We start from the raw sequence: 22,338 nt of genomic DNA on the forward strand, positions 1-22,338 counted from the left end.
GCTCCTCAGTAGTATTGTCCCAGTCCGTATATCCTTCACAGAAAAGCCATTAGGATCAAATTCGACACTTACATGATTGTCTTTAGTAAACTGGCGAACGGAAATTAAATTTTTCATTATTTGTGGTGTATAAAGGACGTCATTAAGAGCAAAATTTCAGGTAGGGGAACGAATTTGGGTTTGACCCGATCCGTGAACCGCAATGGACTTACCATTACCGACATAAATAGACCGAATACTACTCTTATTGAAAGGGGATGAGAGCATACCTGGATCAGCCGTAAGGTGTGACGATGCTCCCGTGTCCATGTAAAAATTGCCATCCTCGGGTGGGTAAAGCGTCATAGCTTGAAAAACCTGTCCTACTTGAGTCGGTTCATACCCATTCGAGGCAACATAAGCTTGGCCTGCAACTGGAGGACCCTGCTGAAATCGAGGTTGTGAGGGTTGAGCACCACGAGTTTGTGGTTGCCATGGGTTAACCCACCCTTGTTGAGCGGGATATGGGCAAGGAGGAACGGCCCATTGCATCGGCCAAATTTGTTGTGGCGGGGCAGCAACCCATGTTTGAGGAGCATAAGGTCGTCCTCCCCCGTAGTTGCCACCGCGCTGATTGTTTGACCAACCGCCGTTCTGTCCGCCGTTGCCTTTCCCTTTCCCTTTAAAACCAGAGTTCTTCTTGTTCCAATTGCTTCCACCGTTGTTGTTACGGTTTGACTGATTACTACCATTACCATTCCCATTGGAGGACCCGCCTTCGCTCCAGCCAGAGGAGGGAGGAGAGGAGACTGCCGGAGCGGCTAACGCCGTTGCAGCGGTGTCGTCGTCCTTTCGAGCAGCCTGTCGATTTTCCTCCAATTGAAGCATGCCTCTGGCGGATTCGAAAGTAGGAAGGGTTTGATTGATATAAGCACCAACCGTATCATATTCTTTCGGTAGACCGCGAACCATTTGCAAGACCAATCTTTGATCATCGACCGTACCTCCAACATCAGTGAGTTGGATGCCGATGTCCTTCAATCTCTGACAGTACTCATCGAGTGACGTGCACTTCGATAGAGACAAGTTTGTGAACTCATGCTCTAGCGCCGCTGCCCGGGCTCCTTTATTATTATGAAAGTGATCTTTGATACGTTTCCAGGCCTCGTAGGCGGTGGATTCCGTTTCAAGAACACGAAGAAGAAGGTCTTCGGAGATGGAACCATAGATCCATTGGAGAACATGTGCGTCGATTTCACACCATTCGCCATATTTCGGATCGGCTTCGGCAGAGGGCTTAGTACCGTCGATGTGATGCGATACCTTGTATCCCTTTGCGTGAAGGGTGAAAAGCTTAACCCACGCCGAATACGTTATCTTGGTACCGTCTAACATACGAACTTATTGAGAATATTAGTGACTGAATAAACGGGATGGAGGGCGGGCTTGCCGCTGACTTCACCGTCCTTTGTCATGGCCGTGGCTCGAAGGGATGATCAAAGGCGATGAAGACGATTTTGTGGATGTGTTTAGAGAGAAACCCTAAGACACTGATACCATGAAAGTAACTGAATTCCCTCCGTTTATTCAATGAATCGGTATTACAATATATAGCTAGAGTACAATGTGAATGCAATCTCGTAATCTAACAATATCTACGATATTTACGGAACACTATCAAATAAATATATACACTATATTTATATTTACTAATAAAAACATTACATTTGGTGAAACAAACAAATAATCATGATATATATTTTTATAAAACAAGAGTATATGTTAGCTTGTCACACAATTATGAGCAGCTCGTGAGTTTCTCCAATATTAACTCGACCCGACTAATTAAGATATCAAACGGGGCGTGCATGAGTACTAGAGCTTTAACCGAATCAAACTCAAGTTGCTCGTGAATTGTTTCGTCTGGTTATCACCATTAACATTAACCACTTATTTATGCACGCCATCCTTTGCACATGACCATGCTAATTTTTTCTATGTTCGTTCTATTTTTATCAGATGTCAGTGAAGGGACTAACAGTCTAACATTGACAAATTAAGATGTACATAAAGTCATCACGTATACGAATTGCATGTTCTTAAAGAATACTTTGATAAAGACATACTTCGTACACAACTATTTTAGAATGTATAATAAAGGACTCTATATATGATTGAAGGTATAGACATTATTATTTTTAAATACTTCTCCGTATTAAGTATACATGAGTTTTTGGAGAGTTGTTTATAACTTTTCGCTATTTTTTAACAAATGTTATTAAAAATTAAAATTAAAAATATACTATAAGCCGAGCCAAAATTTGTGACATACGCCTGGCCGTAACCCGACCAAAACATATATACTTTGAGCGGTATTGAGATGACCCATAATTCTTTTTGGCCCAATAAAAACAGGTTGAGCCGAATCAAACCTCTTAACTTGGACCAACCACAAATTCTCATTTATGATGGGTATATCTGTCGCAAGCTTGCGACGGGTCAAGTACTACCTATGTGGGGTAGATACGACAAAAGCAGAATGCCTAGGGAGTAGCAATTTATTTTGTCTTATCTACCCACATAGGTATTACTTGACCCGTCCCAAGCTTATGACGGATATGTCCGTCACAAGAGAGACTTGTTGGGGACCAACTACTCACCTCTAATCCAACATTCCAAATGCCATAGACCTACATCTAGACCCGAGAAAATTGACCTGATCCCGAATTAACCTGACCCAGTATAACCGCCCGGATTGTTGCAAAATGAATATTATTTACAAATAACTTGATAATAGTTGACCCAAAAATGACCGGACCCCGAAATAACCCTACCCGACCCCGATTAGTTGACCCGTTTACCAAGTCTACCTACATCAATCCCCAATAATCCCAAAATTTCTGATTAAGGTATTGTTCTTTTGGAGTTAAAGTCACTTAATTTAATTTAAGTTCACTTCAGATCCTATAAATTCGGTTCAGTTCAGTTCAAATATTATAAGTTCAGTTTAGTTTATAGTTCAGATGCTATAAGTACAGTACAATACAATTCAGTTCAGTTTAATTCAGTTCAGATCAAATCAGTTTCAGTCCAAAAGATTATACCTAAATTTCAGCCCAATTTACCGCCCACATAACTAGTCCAAATGGCCTACAATACGTCAACCCAATAATCCCATTTTTTCTCCTCACCAAAATATCAGCCCACTTTACCGCCAACACAAAACAGTTTTTCCGATTTTCCGCCACTTTCAACTTCATCAACCTAAACTGAGAACGATGAATATTCAACCTACGAAGAAGGAGACGAAGAAGAAAAACCCTAATAATTTACCGATAAACCCTAATTGGGCTCAACTTCGTCAAGTAATTCCCCTAATTTCTCTCACTTTAGTTTAATCTTCTTCAATTTTACGTTCAATTTATGATGTTTTTTTCCCGCAGAAATTGAATGTTCAGAATCGTAAACCTAATTCTTCTGGAGCTTCTCCGAATTCAAATGGCGATGCTCAGCGTTCAGTATTAGGTCAATTTTTTTTTCCTCTTTTTGGAATTTAATTGCTTGTCGTGCTGTATATTTTTGCATTTTGTTGTTGTTGCTGCTGCTATAGTGCTATTGCTGTGGTTGTTAATTTTTTTTTGTCGTTTTCGTCGCTTTCGCCGTTGTTGTTGCTGTTAAATTTGTAAGTTCTGCTGGAAAACGCAAAGAATTTTCGGTCAATTAGTTTAATTGCTTTTTCTTGATATAATGTAGTGTTTAATTTTGCATTTTGTTGATACTACTACTGGTGTTATTTTTGTTGTTGTTGCTGTTGCTATTTCTTTCGTAGTTGTCGCGGTTGTTGTTGTATTAGTAAGTTCTGCAGGAAAGCGCAATGAATTTTAGGTCACTTTTCTCCGTGTTTTGTTTAGTTTAATTGCTTGTTCTCGATATAATGTACTGTATTTTTGCATTTTTTGCATTTGATGTAGTGTTGAATTTGTATGTTTTGCAGGTAAGCGCAAAGAACGATCTGATTTGAGTGCTGTGGATTCTGAGCCGAATAATGTACTTGAGCCGGTTAACTCTGATTTTAGGTATTGACTAATTTGTAACTACTGCGCTATATCATTTGATGTTATAGTTCCGTGAATGTGTATTTTACCAATATGAATCAACCGTTGCATCATGTTTTCTTGTTTGGTATGACTATATGAGACGATTTAATCATGCTAAATATTTGCTGTGATGTGTCTTAATGGAACAAAGGTAATATTTGCTATGATTAGGGCCTCCCATCCTTGTAGAGTTACTCACTTGGTAGCAGACGAGTCATTAGAGTCAGGCGGTGTTTGCTATGATTAGCTAAATGTTCATATTTAGTATGGTAGGAAATAGGAATTACTATGGTTGCGAAATGCCTACACAACACGATTGTGACTTGGGATATTCTGAGTTGAATGATTCAGGATTCGGTGGTTTTTGTGTCACTGTGTCCAACACCTTTTATTGTAAAAGTGTTTAAAGACATGAAAGCTTTCTTGTAAAACTGACTATAGAACATGGCTTACATAAGTCGGGAATATTTATGGTTGTCTGTTGATAGTTGGATGTACAATTCTACTACAGGTTGAAATTTCTTTTAGTTGGTACTTGGTAATTGGAATTGGCCTACTGGTCTCAACTTGTATGGGAAGGGGGAAATGTTACTCCTGTCTTCTTGGGGTGTCCAACAGGCTACTTGGTTAAAACGATTTTTTCATGTATAGGCGCACACAACTTGTTAACCTTTAGGTTAGGACTTGGTAATCGGAAATGGCCTACCAGTCTCACCTGTTGTTTGTTCGTGCTAAAGGGACTGATGGACTGATTTATTTGTCTGTTTGAAATATTTATTTTTCTAGCTGAGGCTGATGTTGTATTAATGGCTCAGAAACAGTTGTTATCTGTAAGCTGCTATACTTAAGGAAAAATGTTTATTTTGGTTGAAAAAGATACATGAACATCAACGGTAGGTCCCAAAAAGATCGACCACACTTTTTGGAGCCCTTTTCCTCGAAAATTGTGTAAAGCATTCATGAAAATCATCTTAAATAAAAGCATTGTCTTAAAATGGCATTATTGCGTGTTGTTTCTCCCTTTCATTGACGGTGACATTGTAAAGTTAAATTTCTTTTTATTGAACCGCCTGTCATTATGAAGACAAGCCTTAAGGATGTGTCTCAATACCTCCGGGCTTGGACGCTTAGTGCTTGTTTGTTGCATTTATGTGTAGAGACAGCAAGTTATTCCTTTTGGTTTGGTTTCAAATCTAATTATTACTCTTATAGGTTTTGGATTGTATTTTGATTTTAGGAGGCTTCATGCTAGATTACTTGGTAATAGGCTCCTTTAAGATATTTGGTAGAGGTTTCGTTTGGTAAAGAGTTTGATTTCTGTATGCTGCCTTTTTATTTTCAGTCTGACAAAAGAGGTAGCTATGGATTGTGAAATGGTTGGAGTTAGTTCTCAAGGAAATAAAAGTGCCCTTGGACGGGTTACACTGGTATGGTTTCATTCTCCAATCTTATACTCGAATACGGTTTCAGCTGTTCTACAATTTATTTCTTGTTTAGCAAGTTAGAGCTTGCGCCTCACCCTGAAGTCCAATGAAAACTGACATTGCACCTCACTCTAAAGTCCTATGGAAACTTTCGCTTAACCGTCATTTAGGGATAAGTTAGTCAATCACCATGGAGTCTATGGTTGCGTATTAAATGCTTGATTAATGGGTGAATTATTGAACATATAAAGTACTTTTACCAGTGCCGTAGAGGTTTGAATTTAGGGATTTGGAGAGGTTTGAACTGTACTGTTTGTACATAGGTCGTCTCCTTACTCTTTATTTATTAATTTTGTCATTTGAGTTCTCTTATCGGACCATCTTTAATTTCTTTAATGTAATTCAGTTTTTGCCAGGTCAACAAATGGGGAAATGTACTGTATGATGAATTTGTGCGCCCCATTGAACGTGTTGTTGACTTCCGCACAGAAGTTAGTGGAATTCGGCCTCGTGATTTGAAGAAAGGTACGCAGACCATGTTGTGGGGCTCTTTCTTTCATATTTGAAGGGTAATGCATGAATATGGATAAAAATGTAACGCATCTTCCTAGCTGCCTCTAGTTGCTACTCATGACTGTCTAGCTTGTTTTTGGATAACATATAGACACCGAGAGAAATGTTGGGCTAGATGATTAGTGACTGTCAAATTTCATGCTGTCAGTTTGTCACCCTGGTTGAGTCAGTTATGGTTGTGAATCTTGAGTTATAGTTTCATAATGCCTGTAAATGCACGAGGTTGTGGGAGACTGTAGGTGGATGTCCCAAAGCTATAGTGTCTAGGCAGGATTTGCTTTACCCCAATTCATACTTTTTAAAGCCGCTGGTTACATCTTGAAAGTTTTGAATCATAGAGGGGTAGTGGTTTCACTTCTTTTCTTACAGGAATTGGGCAATAATTAAAAGATGAACCTATGGGCATCTGATTTGAAATATCAAAAATTTTGATTTTTAGTCTGCATAGATTTCCTTTTTCTTCCCCTCCTCTCGATCACGAAGCTAAAGAAGAAAATGTAAGTAAATCATGGGTGGCATAATTGCGTGGGTGTGTCAATGATGCCTTTTGTCAAGTGCTCGTCATTGAACTTATGGCCATATGGGCGGGTTTTGCAGCTAAGGATTTCCCCACTGTTCAGACAAAGGTGGCGGAGCTGATTAAAGGAAGGATTCTTGTTGGCCATGCTTTACGGAATGATCTAAAGGTGATCTGTTCTGCTCCCGCCTATCTCTTGGATGCTTAAGTTGGGCCATTTTCCTATTTAATGATTCGTTTTTTCTCCACAGGCTTTGCTGCTAAGTCATCCGAAAAAGGATACGCGTGACACTTCAGAATACCAACCATTTTTAAAGTATGCTTACCAATTCTCAACTTGTCCTTCTCTATTCCTTTTCCCGGTCTTCGGATTTTTAGTTTTATCCTCGAAGGAATGCTTAACCATAAAGCAGTGAACATTGGTTTCATTTTAATTGATGTTTCCCAATTGGTGCAGAGAAAGTCATCGAAAAGCACTTCGGCACCTTGCAACCGAATTTCTTGGTGTCTCTATCCAGTCTGGGGAGCATTGTCCGGTACGTTTTACATTGTTTTGCTTTAGTTTTGTTTCAAATATTTAGCTCACTTTTTTTTTTGGTGATACTGAACCTTATATTTAATGTCATTAGCAATAGTATTTCTCATGCCATGGAGAAACTGTTACTTCTGCTTAGTAAGACACTGTTATCGTTTCTTTCGTTGCTAATATAGGTGTAATTATGTATCAATCTAGTACTTGGTTTACTTGCTTGCTTGCATCTTACCTCGTGCCACACGTGTTTTTCCTCCCATCATGCACATGTCGTCTATTTCTGGAGTAAAGTGGGGAGCTGGTTACATTCCTTTTGAACCCAGTTCTCTGATGTCATTAAGATTCTCTGGGCTTGTTAGACGTATGCATGTAAAACTTTGGAGGACTTTTGTACAAAGGAGAAATTTTTACTTGTCTTGGAGGATTTATTTCCCTTCCCTTCCATTTTCAATCAATCCTGTTTGTTAACCAAATCCCTGCCTCAGTCTCTCTCCCATTTTTCCTCTAATTCTCTCTATATTTCTTTACTACGTGTTTTCATTGTACTTGATAAAGTGTTCTAACTGTGACTCAGGTTTATGTAATTAGTGTCTCAGATTCCTTGGTAGAATATCAGATGGTCAGTGGTACTTGCTAATTAATTTACCCTGCTTACGGATTAATAAATGTTGTTTCAGATTGAAGATGCTCGTGCAGCGATGCTACTCTACCAAAGACACAAGAAAGAGTGGGAGAAGAGTGCTAAAGATCGTTCAAGGCTTGTAGAGAAGCAAAAGAAACGCAAAAACAAGAAAGGAAAGAAGACGGCGGAGGGGATACAGGTTTGAATGATAATGCTCCACTTGCCTATCACACATTTCACGCTAAACATTTCCTTGCTTCCTCCATCCCTTTTGTATTGTCCCAATTTGATTTTGGTCGTCAAACCATGTCGACTTTGACTGAGATCTTCTCACACAGTTACGACTTTTAAATTTGGTAATACGAAAATATCCGGCTTCATAAATCAATGGTCAGAAACTCAGAATTAACATCTGTTGACAACTAAAATCATGAGAAAATTAGATTTGGAATGGAGGAAATACAATTTAAGATTTGTGTGTGTGGTTTGTGAATGTTGGTCAAGAAAGGTGCCACAAATGGGCAAAATAGTTGTCCATTAGCTCCCGAAAAACGATCAAATAGGCGACAAGAGAAGTGCCAACCCAGAAAAAATGGGATGGTCCATAATTAACAATGTATTATGGGAAATTTTAATTATTCCATCGAACTCCTTTTTGTTGAGGTGTTCATAATTTGTATTATTTCTTTCCCGTGGCTTTACATAGTGGCATTTTCAAGTTAGTGCCAACAGTATGCTTAACAATAAAAAATGACTAATGACTGGTTTTTGCTGGTTGTTTTAGCATCGTAATCACCAGTTGTTCTTATAATACGTTTTACTATGAGTGCTTGGTGATTTTCTTATTGCCATGTTGTCGGACTATTTTAGCATTCTTCTTAGATTATGTTGATGCCGATAAGAAGGATTATATGATGCTTTTGTAATGCTTTTGAAAGTAAGGCCTATCCAATAGTAGTTATTTATCAGAATGTCCTTTATCATTGTTTAATTAGCTAATGATTAATTTACCCTTAATAAACCAACTATCATATAAGAACTTAAATGTTATTTCGGGAAGTTTTTTCTTATGCTATTTATAGCTGATAGTGATCGCTCCCAAATATACTATTTATGTTCTCCGAGGATGAAGACCTACTCTGTAGCAACACTATTCTTCTTGGCTTTGCTTCTGATCTTTTCACCTGGTAAGTTTAAATCTTTTTGTTTACTTGTTATATCCAACTCCCTTTTCTATTCGCATTTTGAGGTATGCGTTCACCCATGGACGGTTCTAAAGGATGATTCATGTCAGCCGATCCCAAATCATTTTGGTATTAAGGCTCTGATGTTGTTGTTATATCCAACTCCCCCTTATCCGCAGTTTTTGATATTGTTGTATTACTCAAGTAGAGTTATTGAAGATGTTTTAGTGTCTATTGGTGTAAAATAAGCTCCATAGATATAGTCGTGTGTTCGAAACTGCGAATCACCCCTTCCCTGTTATGTAGTGTTATTCCCGGGCCTTCTCCACCACTAGGAAAGGGGGGAAAACAGGCAACTTTCAAACATAGGGCGCATGACTTTGTTTGACTATCGACATTGACTGATCGATAAATATAAATGAGATGTAATGTTTGTTGCAAAACTACATATTTATGCATATGAAGTTTGACCGTTCATAGACTATACATCTGAGGTAGTACCTCTTATTGTTTATTTTCTGAGTTTTATTTTAAAGTTTTGAGTTCTGCATTCGTATAAAGTTTTTTGAGCACATTTACTAAAACATTACACTAAAAAAATATAATATTGCTCAAAAACTATATTTATAAATGGTAATATGCTCAGAAAAAATGTGTGTATGCTAAAAAACTACAAGGTCTGAGGTACTACTTCAGATGCGTAATCCTTTTTCTCGAAGTTTGGTGAAAATGATTTGTATTCATTTATTTAATTTGGAGGGATGAAATCAGGGGTAGCTCAGTATGACTACTGTTCGTATGGAACCGTAGAAGAGGAGAGGTGCACGATCCCAAAATGCATCGCAGACTGCCATGACAAAGCTCTACACTCTACGGGCAGATGCATCACCATTGATACTTGTTGCTGCGTTACTAGGGATGATGATATTAATAATAATAATGGCAACCATTGATCTTGAATTAATGTCTTAAAATCCACATAATCTAATAAAGCTTTTTCACCATAATTTATGTCGAAAAACGCCTTTTTTTTATGATCATAGTTCGGTTTGAAACCTTGATGACCATTGTATGAAACGTGTTGAGTGCATGCATTTGGAAAAGCTCAAAAGCTTGAAGCAAAAGAACGAAAAATGTGAAATTGTCGAGTGCATGCATTTGAATGTTTGCAAGGTAACAAAAAGTTCGAGAAAAAACGTGGGACTCTCGTACCGTCAACGTTAGTATAAATATTTTAGAATGAATTAAAAATTATATTTCTCTCAAACTATCAAAACAAATTAAATGTGTTTTATGTCGGCAACTTATTCAAGACTTTACTCACTCCGTCCCGGTCATTTGTTTGCATTTGATTACCAAACCTTAGGAAAAAGGAAGGACTCAATTATTAGAAGACAAGTAGACTAAAATGAATACGGAGGATCCAATTACCCAATAGACGCATTCTTATAATAGAAAGACAAATAAGTTGGGAGGGGCCAAAGTTGGTTGATATGAGTGGTAAGGGCTATCATCTCTTAAACAAGTGGTCAGAGGTTCGATTCCCAAAGAAAATTCCCCAGCTATCGGTAGGGGGATACTCATGGTCAAAACCAAAAAAAAAAAGACAAATAATTGTCTGACACACCCAAAAATGAAATAAGTGAAGAAATGACCGATGAGTAATAATTAAAGAAAGTAGAAAGCAGTCTGAACAAATTTAGCGATTGATGGAAAAACTTGGAGCTTGGTATATATAGTCCTTAGACTAAGTTTAACGCGGTATGAGCAAGAGTATGAGGGAAAGTCTGAGCTTCAGATTTGCAGCTTTTTTGTGCGTCTTAGGGATAAAGTGGGGAGTCTTGGGTGAGAGTCTTAACATCAGTCTTGGATTTCCAAGACGCTTCTTCAGACGGATGAATAGTAATGATGTATTATTTTATTAATATAAGTTGTAGATTTTATTAATATAGTCCGTCTTGCTTCAGACGCTCTAAAATAAGACGGATTAAATGTCACCATTTTTTAAAAGAATGTAACCATTTAGTGACAAAATATTTTATGAAGCTAACATTTTATCGTAAAATGACAACATTTTGTCCGTCTTATTTCAGACGGGAGAATTTGCGTTTTTTATAGTAGATTATGTATTGTTTTGCTCAATAAGTTGAGTTGAGTTGAGTTGAAAAACAAAAATTGAGAAAAAGCCCATCTTATTGAGTTGAGTTGGGTAACAAAAATTGAGTTGAGTTGTGTAACAAAAGCTGAGTTGAGCTGGATAACAAAAATTGAGTTGAGTTGGGTAACAAAAGTAGTGCATTGACTTGAGCTGGGTAACAAATGGTTTTTTTTTATTAAAATTATATTATACATCTTTATTAATATTAAATTGTAGATCTTTTTTATTATATATATATATATATATATATATTGTAGATTGTGTGGAAAGTTGAGGTGGCAAACTCTGAAATGAGTATGAGGATAAAGTGTATATTTTAAGTGAGTCTGAGAGTGTCTGAGTCTGAGTCTGAAGAATAAAAAATTAGTGGAAAGCTGAGGTGGCAGAGTCTGAAGTCTGAAGATGAGTCTGTGGATAAACACAGCCTTAGTGGTGTTCTAATTTTCACCTTTAATAGTTTAATGGGCTTGAGTTGAGCATGAGTGTAGGACCAAGGCGGTAAAGCTTTCCTGATTGAGTTTGACAGTGGTGAAAAGATGTACTCATTCTATTCAGCTTATAGTTTTCCTTTCTCTAATATATGTGAGGAGTATTATAATGAAAGAGGAACTATAGGCTGAATAGGAGGGAGTATTACACAATACTCCCTCCTATTCTAAATAACTGTCCCATTTGCCATTTTCGTCTATTCACATAACTGTCCCATTTGCCATATTTGGACATGGTTTTTTACTTTCCTACCCTTAGCTCTTTTCTTTATTTACCACCCCAACCACCCATAACCCATCATATTCAATACTTTTCATTATTTAACTCATATATTCTTACCCCTATACAATAAATTTCATTATTTTAACTATATTCCTTAATTTTCGTGTCATTGTCCAAATGGGACACTTATTCGGAATAGGAGGGAGTATATAACATATGTGGTTAATTGGTTAAGCTTTATTTAACAAACAACATATCAGTTCATCTAAGTTCACATTTATTATCAGGGTTGGGATGCCTTCGATTGGCCGAGGCACATTTCTCGTATATTAGTAATTCAGTAGGTCTCCCTTGTGACGGGTCGGATATTACGACGGGTAATATGTGAGTGGAAATGGGTAGAGGGGACAAGGTGGACACCCACCCCATGTGCTCCTTCTCTCACCCTTATGGGTTTTTTGTGAGACGATATGGTACCCGTCACAAGTTTGTGACGGATACCCTCCGTCATAAGAGAGAATTTGTGTTAGTAATTAGTACTTCCTCCATTCAACTTCACTCCACCACCTTACTTTACCACGTTTGCCAACGCGTGTTTTACGCGCTAAATATCGTTGGCTACGTATTTGCAAAAATTATAAAAGTTAGATATTTTTAATGTATTCGTAAACACGAATCAAACAAGATTACACATGAATATATTTTCACTTATGTACTAAGAGAAAATTAAAATTGAATGTTTATTTGTGAATATGGTAGAAAATTAAAAGTAGTAGAGTAGAGTTGAATGGAAGAAGTATGTAACTTTGTATTACATAACTATCAATTTTTTACCTTAATAGACGACTCGAGATCAAACACAAGCCAAAGCTAGTAACTAATTTGTTATCTATTGACTGAGACGAAGGGATTTATTACGGAAATACAGAGTAACTAATTAAGGAGTAATTAATCTAGTAATTAAACGTTCTAAGCATGCAAACTTTGTAATGCTTGTCGGTTGGTAACAAGAATGGGGAATTAATAATCTAAAAAAGAAGAGATTAAAATAAAAGGGTAATTTAAATGCATGCATGTGGTCGAGGTTAGCGTATGTACACGATTCGATTCGATCGTAATTCTATTATTATGGTAGAATATTGCAAAGGTATTCTCACTTTTAACCTTTTAAAATTAATTAAATTAAGTCGCTAATTAGCCACATAAATTGACAAGTGCAACAATTATTCGCGTTTATCAACATGCTTTACGTTAAATTGTTAGTGCAACGGGAAACATGCACTTATAGACCGGTTTTAAACCGTGATTTTGAACAATGTCGAAATTTAGGGGAGCTTGTAGGGGCGATTAACCCTTAAGCGATGAAAAAAATAAAATTTGTTGAGTACAAATAATAACTTCGTGCCATCACCGTTTGTTATAAATTGCTTAAAAACTGAAATTTAGTCAAATATCAAATACAGAGTATTATATGATTGATAAAATCAATCAATCAATCAATCGAGTCTGGTATAAATGAACCAATTACCCACCAAATTGGTGAATCTAATACTTATATGCTTTAGTTAGTTACGAATCTTACGATTGTGAGAGAACTATAACTATTTAGTCAGTGAATGAAGTGTTAACTTAAGTAATAAGTAAGTGATTTCGAGTACGAGAATTATTCCTCATGTCTAAATTCTCTTTAAATACTCCCTTCGTCCCGGTCATTTGTTGTCATTTGGTTTTTGCACATAGACCAAGAAAATGGGAGGGGTCAATTACTAAATAACAAGTGGAATGAATTGAGTACAAATGATCAAATTGTTCATCAAATTTATTCTTAAAATAAAAAGAACACACAACAAAATAGAAAAATGCAACAAATGACCGGGACAGAGGGAGTATATCCAAAACTTTAAATTATTCCTTAATTTACCTTTTCCACATTCTCTAAAAATAATCAAATGAAATTCTAAAAGAATATTGGCATCCCTTTGAGAGAGCATAAAGTACTCCGTAATAGACTCATCCAATAGCCATACACTAGCCAAAAGGTCCTTTATTTTGTTAGTCTAAAATCCAAATGTACGTCAACAAGTCACATGTCATGTCTCCGTAATATGATTACGGATTTGTTAGTCTTATGTAACATCGTTGTATACATTATAACCTTGTTATGAACTACATATGAGACGTTGATAAGATGTTATATATATACTGATAAATCTATTTCAGAATGATCGTTGCAATTTAGTTTTAAAACCCGTCAATATAAGAAAAGAAAAGCCTATTACTTTTGGTGTACAAATAGGATTATACATCCAGTTGTACCATAAACATTGTACAACCAAGTTATACGAATTCGAGCTTATATATATTCTTTCCGAGTTAATTCAAAGTTCATGTTTTTAATGTGTAAATGGATGAGCTCAATATTTTCTAGTAAAGCTCATATTTGTTAACATAAAGTTCGCATACTTTATCACAAAACTCAGATTCTACACTGTATAACATATACAACTGGTTTTATAATTCATGAATTGCTTTTGGTGAGATAGACCATCTTTTAGAGGTGCTATATATACCTTAGGAAGAAAGAACATATATTTTGTGAAAGTACATCAATGTTTCCCAACATGAAGAATTTCTCTATTGTGACAACTCTCATGCTAGCTCTCCTAATCTTTTCCTTTGGTATGTTTCCAACTTTAATTTAATTTGTGCTTATCTAACTCTTAAATCATCAATTCATCATAATCACTTGCATAAATGTCATTTAAATTCTCATAATTTTTTACATTTAAGGTCATATGTTTATAACAATTATCAACTATGTATGATTGCATGAGCTACGGTACAAATATAAGTCGTAAGTAAATCATCTCAATCAAAACTCAGACGAATGAATCGTTCATATCTTAAAATACATACTCACCACACATTAAAAAAAATGTTGGCTCTAAAAATATACTTTTATATACGCGATAATGAAAATCCATATTAGTCATCTCGATTTCACATGAATATGATATTAATTCATGCAAAATGCCTCACTAATTCAGTAAGGCATATTTCTAGTACAATATACGAAAGAGGATCTGACCCAGCGACCTATTATATATCACGATACGTCTGTTTTAACCACCATCGATATTTGTAACATCTTTTCATTAGAGACATAATTGTTTTTTTTCTAGATTCAATTTTTATTTTATTTTTGTTATTGTTTTGTTAAAAAAAAAAGAAATGAAAACAGGTAAAGGAGAATCATCAATATGCCCTCTTGGAACAGTTGGAATGGACAAATGTTTAATACCAGAATGTGTTTCGGCATGTCGTCGCAAATCTTCACATTTTACTGGCAAATGTATTGGATATGACGTTTGTTGTTGTGTTACTAGAGCTAATACTAATAATTAACCTTAATATTAATGCTTAATAATTACTCTAATAATATTATCGAATCGACTAGCATCAATTTTGTTTGTGTCGTCGGAGTTTTTCCTATAAGAAATCGTATGATGTATCGTCAATTTGTGACAAATTTTCAAGTAGTTATGTCTTCAGTGTGAGCTTCTATAGTTTGTATTTTCTTCTCTCTTTTTTTATAATGAACTACAAAATCGGAAAATTAGAAATATATGAGTTATTCTATCGCGAATCCCTAACACCATAAGACGGACCAAAGCAGACATAAACCCGACTAATTAAAACGAACCCTAAATGAATAATAATCTCAACTTCTCAGTTCTCACAATCTCACCTAGCTAGTCCAATCGAGGCATGTCGATTTGGCCCCGTTAAGGTAATCAATCATTAATATTACTATTGTGACATCAAATACCGTTTAGCCAACACGTTAAAACCTCAAATTACTTCTGAAGAGGCCTGGTTCCAAAAGTTCATTTGAGGTCTCATGTAATAGAAAAACTTAAATTTTTGTACAAGATGGAACTCGAACATGGACATTTATCTAGTAAATTAACGTCTAAAAAATTTGGAGCCCCAGTTCTTATAATCTTTTGAACTTGCTATTAGACGGCACCGGCTAATAGGTTAATCAACCATTACCATTCATTATTGTTTTTTTTTTTTTTTTTTTTTTTTTGGGTGCGAATGAGGGGCAACACCCGAAATTAACTATTTGCTATTACATGGGAAATAGCAATCCCAAAAATGTCCTCCTGAAGGATGGTACGTAGTTCATTAAAGGGAAAATCTAAATAAGTAGGAAGAGTGCTTGCTTGAGTTAATTCCTCGATTAACTAGCAAGTCGGCTGCCTTGTTCGCATCTCTATAAGTATGTCACAGCTTAACCGTGTCCATGGATTGTCTCTGATTTGTTTCATTATTGTTGTTGGATTGTTGGAGTTTCAATTACTCTGTATTTCTATTTTCAATGCACCTTGTTTGAATAAAAACGGTTGAGATTGTCCTAGAAACCATATGCAAATTCAAATTAATGGCCAATTAACAATCTAGAATTTAATTTCTACTTCTATTTACTAAGTTCAACTTTGCACGACTTTTAAACTAGTTTTTCTTTATATACTCGATCTCACATACGTAGTTTTTCTTTAACTGTTCTTGTATCAAAATGGCAGAAACAAGTGAGGAGAAGAAACTAAGTTTGAAAATAATGGTAGATAAAACCGCAAACAAAGTAGTGTTTGCGGAAGCCAACAAAGAATTTGTCGACTTCCTCTTCGGTCTAATGTCATTACCACTCTCAACCGTCACAAAACTCTTACTCCGTAACGACAATGCCATGGTTGGTTCCCTGGGTGCTCTCAACAAAAGTATTGAGTCTCTTAATGATACAGAATGCTTCAAATCAAATATTGATAGCGATTCCGTGTTTAAACCAAGAGCGTCTGTTAGTGTCTCATTATTATCGCTTCATGAGTGTTATAACGATAATTGTGTTGCTCGAGGAAACAATCGTACTTGTCAATTTGTAGTTACTAACAAGTGCTACTCTTGTCATAGTTGTGGTTGTCAATGTATAAAAGAGATTATTCCTACGGAATATGTCAGTGGAAGCGGAGTTTATATGGTGACGGATAATTTGGAGGTCAAACCAATGTCGATTGCACTCATTAAGTCTTTGGCGAAGAAATTTGATGCCTTGGAGTAGATACAGGTTCAAGTTGGTCTTCAGGAGGTATTATTACTTCCTACTTTCGTCTAATTAACAGATTCTTTACGTTTTCTTTTTTAGTTCTAAATGAATGATTAAAACGATAAAAGTCAGATTATGGACTAACTAACCTATACAGTTATGAACTAACTATATAGGTTAGATAGTCCATATATATGCATATAAGTATATAACTATAGAGTAGGTCTCCTGAGAGACGGTCTCTTAATAAGCTTTATTGAGATACTATTGTACAATTTTAAGAAAAAATGGTACTAAAGGTAATAAAATAGGTACAAATCATGATTAATGATAAAATGGGTACATTTATTATGTAAATAGGTACGAAATTATTATGTCACGAACAATAATAAAAAGGGTACGAAATACAAATAAAAGGGTACGAAAGTTTGGTCTCTCAATAACTTAGTGAGAGACCGTCTCTCCCAAGTTTTATTGATAACTATATACTCCCTCCATTCAACTCCACACTACACATATACCCTTTTCATCCATTCAACTCCACACCACACCTTTCCTAAAAAGGAAATGAAAAAGACAATTTTATCCTAATTCCAACAACTTATTTACATCAAATGTCATTGTTGGCTCACTCTATTCCACCATAAAACCCCACATTTATATTTTTTTAACATTTTTAACCCCACCATTCTTTTCCCTATGTACTTTTAAACGTTTTTTTAATCCGTTCCTTAAAACTCGTGCAAAAAGCATAAGTGTAGTGTGGAGTTGAATGGAGGGAGTAAGGTCCTAAAAATCTGGACCAAAAGCAAATGTAAAGAATCTTATTGATAACTTATAATTATTTGACTTGGTTTTATATTTGTGTTTTTTTTTTTTTTTTTGCAGGGTTTGGACATTTTGAAAGGATCTCTAGAAACTAGTACTGTCCTGTCGAATGTCTTTCGTAAAATGTATTATGATGAAAAATTCTTAGGTCCTCTGGGAAGACCATTAATATGTCCTCCTTAGCCAATAAAAAGCTTTCATACCTATATTTATCTTATATTTAACTTTTTATTTATTGCATTTAAATAGCCATGAAGGCTTCTTATTGGTTAGGGAGGACACATTAATGGTCCTACCAGAGGACCTAAGAATTTTTCCGTCTTAAAATGATACGAGTATTCTATAACATTTTCATTTCCTAGTCGACAGTTTTTCTTTATTCTGTTTTTTGTTACTTCAGGCCGCGTTCAAGGCGTGTTGGGTTGTGAATTACTCTATCCTTGTGTTTTTCTGGTGTAATTCAAGCTTTTTTGCCGGACCTTCTATTTGATTTAGTATCCTTTTTAACTAATTATGGTATCTATGATTTTGTGGAGAAGGTCGTTTTATCAGCAGAATGAATACAGTAGGAATGCATTCCTGAAAATGAATTAACTCACTGTCGCTTGCTTCGACAATGAATTGTATTTCTTGATTACTGTCGCGAGCAAACTATACGCTTCTAGAATTAACTCACTGTCGCTTACTGTCACGAGCAAACCAATTCATTACATTTTCTCGTTCGTTTTCAAATTAATGTTGATTGATCGTATTTGCTAAAATGTACTTTATGAGTAGTAAATCGAATCAAATAGAAGCATAACGCTATATTAAAAAACAAATGTAAATAGATGAATGAGACGGAGAGAATGTAATTAACAAAAATCAACAAAGACGATTAAACTTAACAACAATTTTCATTAAGATTCAAATTCACAAATTACAAAGACGATTAAATCCAACATAAAACATAAATCTACAACAACAATCTCATAATTCATAATTCATAATCCAGAACTAATTAAATCAAGCTCTTTCGCCACGAATCCGTCTAGCCAATTGAATATCCTTAGGCATAATAGTAACTCTCTTAGCATGAATAGCACAAAGATTAGTATCCTCAAACAATCCAACTAAATAAGCCTCAGCCGCTTCCTGTAACGCGGCAACAGCAGAACTCTGAAACCGTAAATCAGTCTTAAAATCCTGAGCAATCTCTCTAACCAATCTCTGAAATGGAAGTTTCCTGATCAACAACTCAGTACTCTTCTGATACTTCCTGATTTCTCGAAGCGCAACAGTTCCAGGACGGAAACGATGCGGTTTCTTAACTCCTCCAGTTGCTGGTGCTGATTTTCTTGCTGCTTTTGTTGCTAGTTGTTTTCGCGGCGCTTTTCCTCCGGTTGATTTTCGGGCTGTTTGTTTTGTTCGGGCCATTTTCGGGTTTCGGAATCGGAAATATGGAAAATGTGGGAGTTATTTGAGTGATTTGTTTGGAGAAGTATTTGGGTTGATTTGAGTTTGTAAATTGTGAATTGTGAAATGATGAAGGAAGGTTTTTATATACAAGGAGGTGGAGATGTGATAAGATATCGACCGTTGATTTGAGATCGCATCTACGGATGAGGTTTGATTAGGGAGATGTGTGCACGGATTGTGCTGTTCGGATCGATGACATGGCAAACTTCCCGCGTTTAAAAATTGTAAGATTTGGAAGCCGCGAAATTCCAAGTATCGAATCCATTTGGTTTTTGCGATATTGTGACTCAATGGTTTATTGGGTCGGGTGTCGGGACAAGAGTTTATTGGGTCAGGCGTATTTTTGAATCTAATTGACTTACTTCTAACGAATGCGCGGTTATTTTGATAGGAATATTAAAGAAAATAACAACTATACAACTGATATTTAACTCAATTTGGACTTTAATTGTAAAATTTATTATTATTAATGTTTTGCATTAATCGGTGGAAATTAAAGGGAAAAGTTCAGTATAATCCAGTTGATATATAATATAATGAAAACTCAATTACAGTTATGATATAATAAAAACTCAATTATAGATATGATATAATGAAAGCCCAATTATAGCCAAATTCATTTAGGCGTAAAAAATTGAGAGATCTTTTATTCTTTTAGTATAAGGGAGATTTGGATTATCGACTTATCAATTCATTTAGGGTTAGGTTAAAGGCAGTTATTGGTTATTTAGGGTTGAGTCATCTTCGATCAACGAAATGATTTTATTTAGAAATTTGTTCGAGAAAATGCATTTTACACGGATTTTTGTTTATAAGAGAGTAGTGTCTCCTAAAAGTCACACAATTATTGATCATTTACTTTGTGTATGAATCTAGTGGTTTGAGAATTGAGCCTATTACGTGTCATACAAATGTCGGGTAAGGTTGGCTCAATTCAAACTTTAAGGCAACCTCATGTTTGCAATTTGACTATTTGAGTCCTTGGTTAAATTTTATCGGGGTGAGTTAATACCGTAACCAAATGTGATCATCGTGCGTCCTTAATTGGCAACTATTTCAAAAAGCAAATAATCTTTGCTACCCGACATTGTCTTTTGCTAGTGTTTAATATTTGTATCGTAGTGTTGTTTACTTACGAGTGTAATAAGGGCATAGTATGCCCGAACATTATGTAGGTTTACCTTTCTTCACTGTTGCAAAAAAAAAAAAAAAAAAAAAAAAAAAAAAAAAAAAAAAAGGCAGTGAAAGACGAGAGATGGTGTATGATCATGGAGGCCGAAATAAAGGCCTTGGTTGATAACGGGACATGGATTGTGGAATAGCTTACTCCGAATAAAAAGGCTCTCGAAAGCAAGTGGTTATACAAAATAAAATACAAGTGACTGGTTATATTGAAAGGCTAAAAGCATGTTTGGTTGTATTTGGTAACCATCAAATAGAGTGAGTGGACTATGATGAGACATTTACTCAAATCTCCAATAGTAGAGATGACGACCGTGTTGTTTCCGCCATGTAAATTGGATATTGTGTTAAATGAATGTCCAGAAGGTTTTCTTTTCTAGCGTTGTATGGGCTTAAACAGGGCCCTCGTTGTTAGATTGCTAAACTTGGCAAGTGAAAGTTTTTGATGGTTTTCGAATGAAATTTTGCCTAAAATTGATGGAATTTTGCATATCCCGGTCATATGTCTTTGACGAGTGATATCTAGTTCACACACCCTGCCTCTCTAAATGAAGATATAGCCCACAATAACGATCTAGAATTTAAGATAATACATTTGGCTGATTGCTTATTGTAATTCAATGCAATTTTGGAATGGTTTTCCAATGAAATTTTGCCAAAAACGGATGGAATTTTGTATAAATTTGTCCTAAATCCTTGATGAACGACATCGTGTTTGCACACCATGTCTCCAAATCGAAGATATAGTCCATAATAACGATCTAGATTAAAGATATACATTACTTCTTTTTTCCGACAAATTTGAGGTTTTGACCTGCAATAGGCTAATTTATCGGAATTGGGACACCACCACTACTAACCCTGTAACACCCCCGTACACCGGGATGCCTTACCAAGGACCATTCCAGTGTATGAGGGTGTTACCATCTCGGTTATCCGAGGTAGTAGATCAAATAGACAATGAAAGAACATTTATAATACACACCAAACTCTTTACACACTAGTAGAAAAACCCCCTATCGTGTCGCCGCTATCATGGCGGTTCTAATAGGAAACGACATAAAAGACAAAAAAAATGGGCGGGAACGAAATTTTTATGCTATAGTAAGTCTATTGTGGCGGTTTTAATAAAGAACCGTCACAATAAAAAAAATTATTTGTGTCGGTTTTAGGTTAAAACCGTCACCATAGGTCATTTGTGGCGGTTATTCATACAACCGACATTAATAACGACACTAAAGATAATGATAAATGACAACAATTCTTTATCAAAAACCGCCACCAAAAACTTTTATGACGGTTTTAACTACAATAGACATATTAATCGACATATTAAAAAAAGACTTTGCTATCACTTAAACAACTGAGTAGTCCGTATTATTTTGCGCGCGCCTCTTCGCATACCCTAATCCCCAAACCCCCACGATTCCCTCCTAATCAGTCCCGATCCCCTCAATTCAACAACCGCCAAACTTGCTATTGCATCTCGCCGCCATCACTGCTCCTCTATTACCATGGCCATTATTTTCTAACTCTAGGTACCCGTCTTTATCTTTCTACTTTTCGTTTGGATTTTATAGGGAACTCGTCATTATCAGGAACTCGTCATTATCCCTGCTTGAGATTGAAGAGAGGAGAGACCATCAGAAAACCCAGCGACATCTACAGCAAATCTATCGTCAAGTTCAAAGAGAGTCAAGGTTCCTTATGAACCGTTGGCCGCCATAGTTCCATCTTTGCCCGATATCACCACTACCTTTGCCTGATACGGTCTTTGTCTCTTATACCAGGTAAGCTTTTTCCGTTTGTTTTCTTATAATAATCATTGCAATGACTCTTTTTTTCCTTTATTTATTCTGATTTATCATTGAATTCAGTTTTTCTAATTAATTTAGGGCTTAGGAATTCAACTTTGTTCAATCATGTTCGGGATTAGGGTTAGGCTTTTCTATTAAGCAATTTAGAC

At 35.9% G+C, this 22,338-nt stretch overlaps 2 protein-coding genes and 1 long non-coding RNA gene across 3 annotated transcripts; 2 read left to right on the top strand and 1 right to left on the bottom strand.

The window, feature by feature from the left end:
- The first annotated feature begins 3,167 nt into the window (after nucleotides 1–3,167).
- LOC141656357 (uncharacterized) lies at nucleotides 3,168–8,128 on the top strand. The gene is made up of 9 exons (XM_074463221.1): nucleotides 3,168–3,344; nucleotides 3,423–3,504; nucleotides 3,974–4,055; nucleotides 5,419–5,503; nucleotides 5,917–6,025; nucleotides 6,671–6,759; nucleotides 6,842–6,906; nucleotides 7,048–7,126; nucleotides 7,800–8,128. Exons 1-9 carry the CDS (start codon nucleotides 3,258–3,260, stop codon nucleotides 7,947–7,949), a joined length of 828 nt encoding a protein of 275 aa, XP_074319322.1. The 5' UTR covers nucleotides 3,168–3,257; the 3' UTR covers nucleotides 7,950–8,128.
- A 6,264-nt stretch (nucleotides 8,129–14,392) lies between these two features.
- On the top strand, nucleotides 14,393–15,370 carry LOC141655785 (uncharacterized). The gene is made up of 2 exons (XR_012548180.1): nucleotides 14,393–14,476; nucleotides 15,027–15,370. It is a non-coding gene; the product is annotated as an uncharacterized LOC141655785 (long non-coding RNA).
- Nucleotides 15,371–18,609: 3,239 nt separating this feature from the next.
- On the bottom strand, nucleotides 18,610–19,263 carry LOC141656360 (histone H3.2). The gene has a single exon (XM_074463224.1). The coding sequence runs from the start codon at nucleotides 19,146–19,148 to the stop codon at nucleotides 18,738–18,740; it is 411 nt and encodes a 136-aa protein (XP_074319325.1). The 5' UTR covers nucleotides 19,149–19,263; the 3' UTR covers nucleotides 18,610–18,737.
- Between the last annotated feature and the right edge of the window lie 3,075 nt (nucleotides 19,264–22,338).

The sequence above is a fragment of the Silene latifolia genome, chromosome 5 (genome assembly GCF_048544455.1).
Source record: "Silene latifolia isolate original U9 population chromosome 5, ASM4854445v1, whole genome shotgun sequence".
In the NCBI taxonomy this organism is placed as follows: Eukaryota; Viridiplantae; Streptophyta; class Magnoliopsida; order Caryophyllales; family Caryophyllaceae; genus Silene; species Silene latifolia.

Coding starts and splice junctions, on each gene's coding strand:
- LOC141656360 (XM_074463224.1), bottom strand. CDS start 19,148: ATGGCCCGAACAAAACAAACAGCCCGAAAATCAACCGGAGGAAAAGCG.
- LOC141656357 (XM_074463221.1), top strand. CDS start 3,258: ATGAATATTCAACCTACGAAGAAGGAGACGAAGAAGAAAAACCCTAAT. Junction 3,345..3,422: donor ATTGGGCTCAACTTCGTCAA/GTAATTCCCCTA, acceptor TTTTTCCCGCAG/AAATTGAATGTTCAGAATCG. Junction 6,760..6,841: donor CTTTACGGAATGATCTAAAG/GTGATCTGTTCT, acceptor TTTTCTCCACAG/GCTTTGCTGCTAAGTCATCC.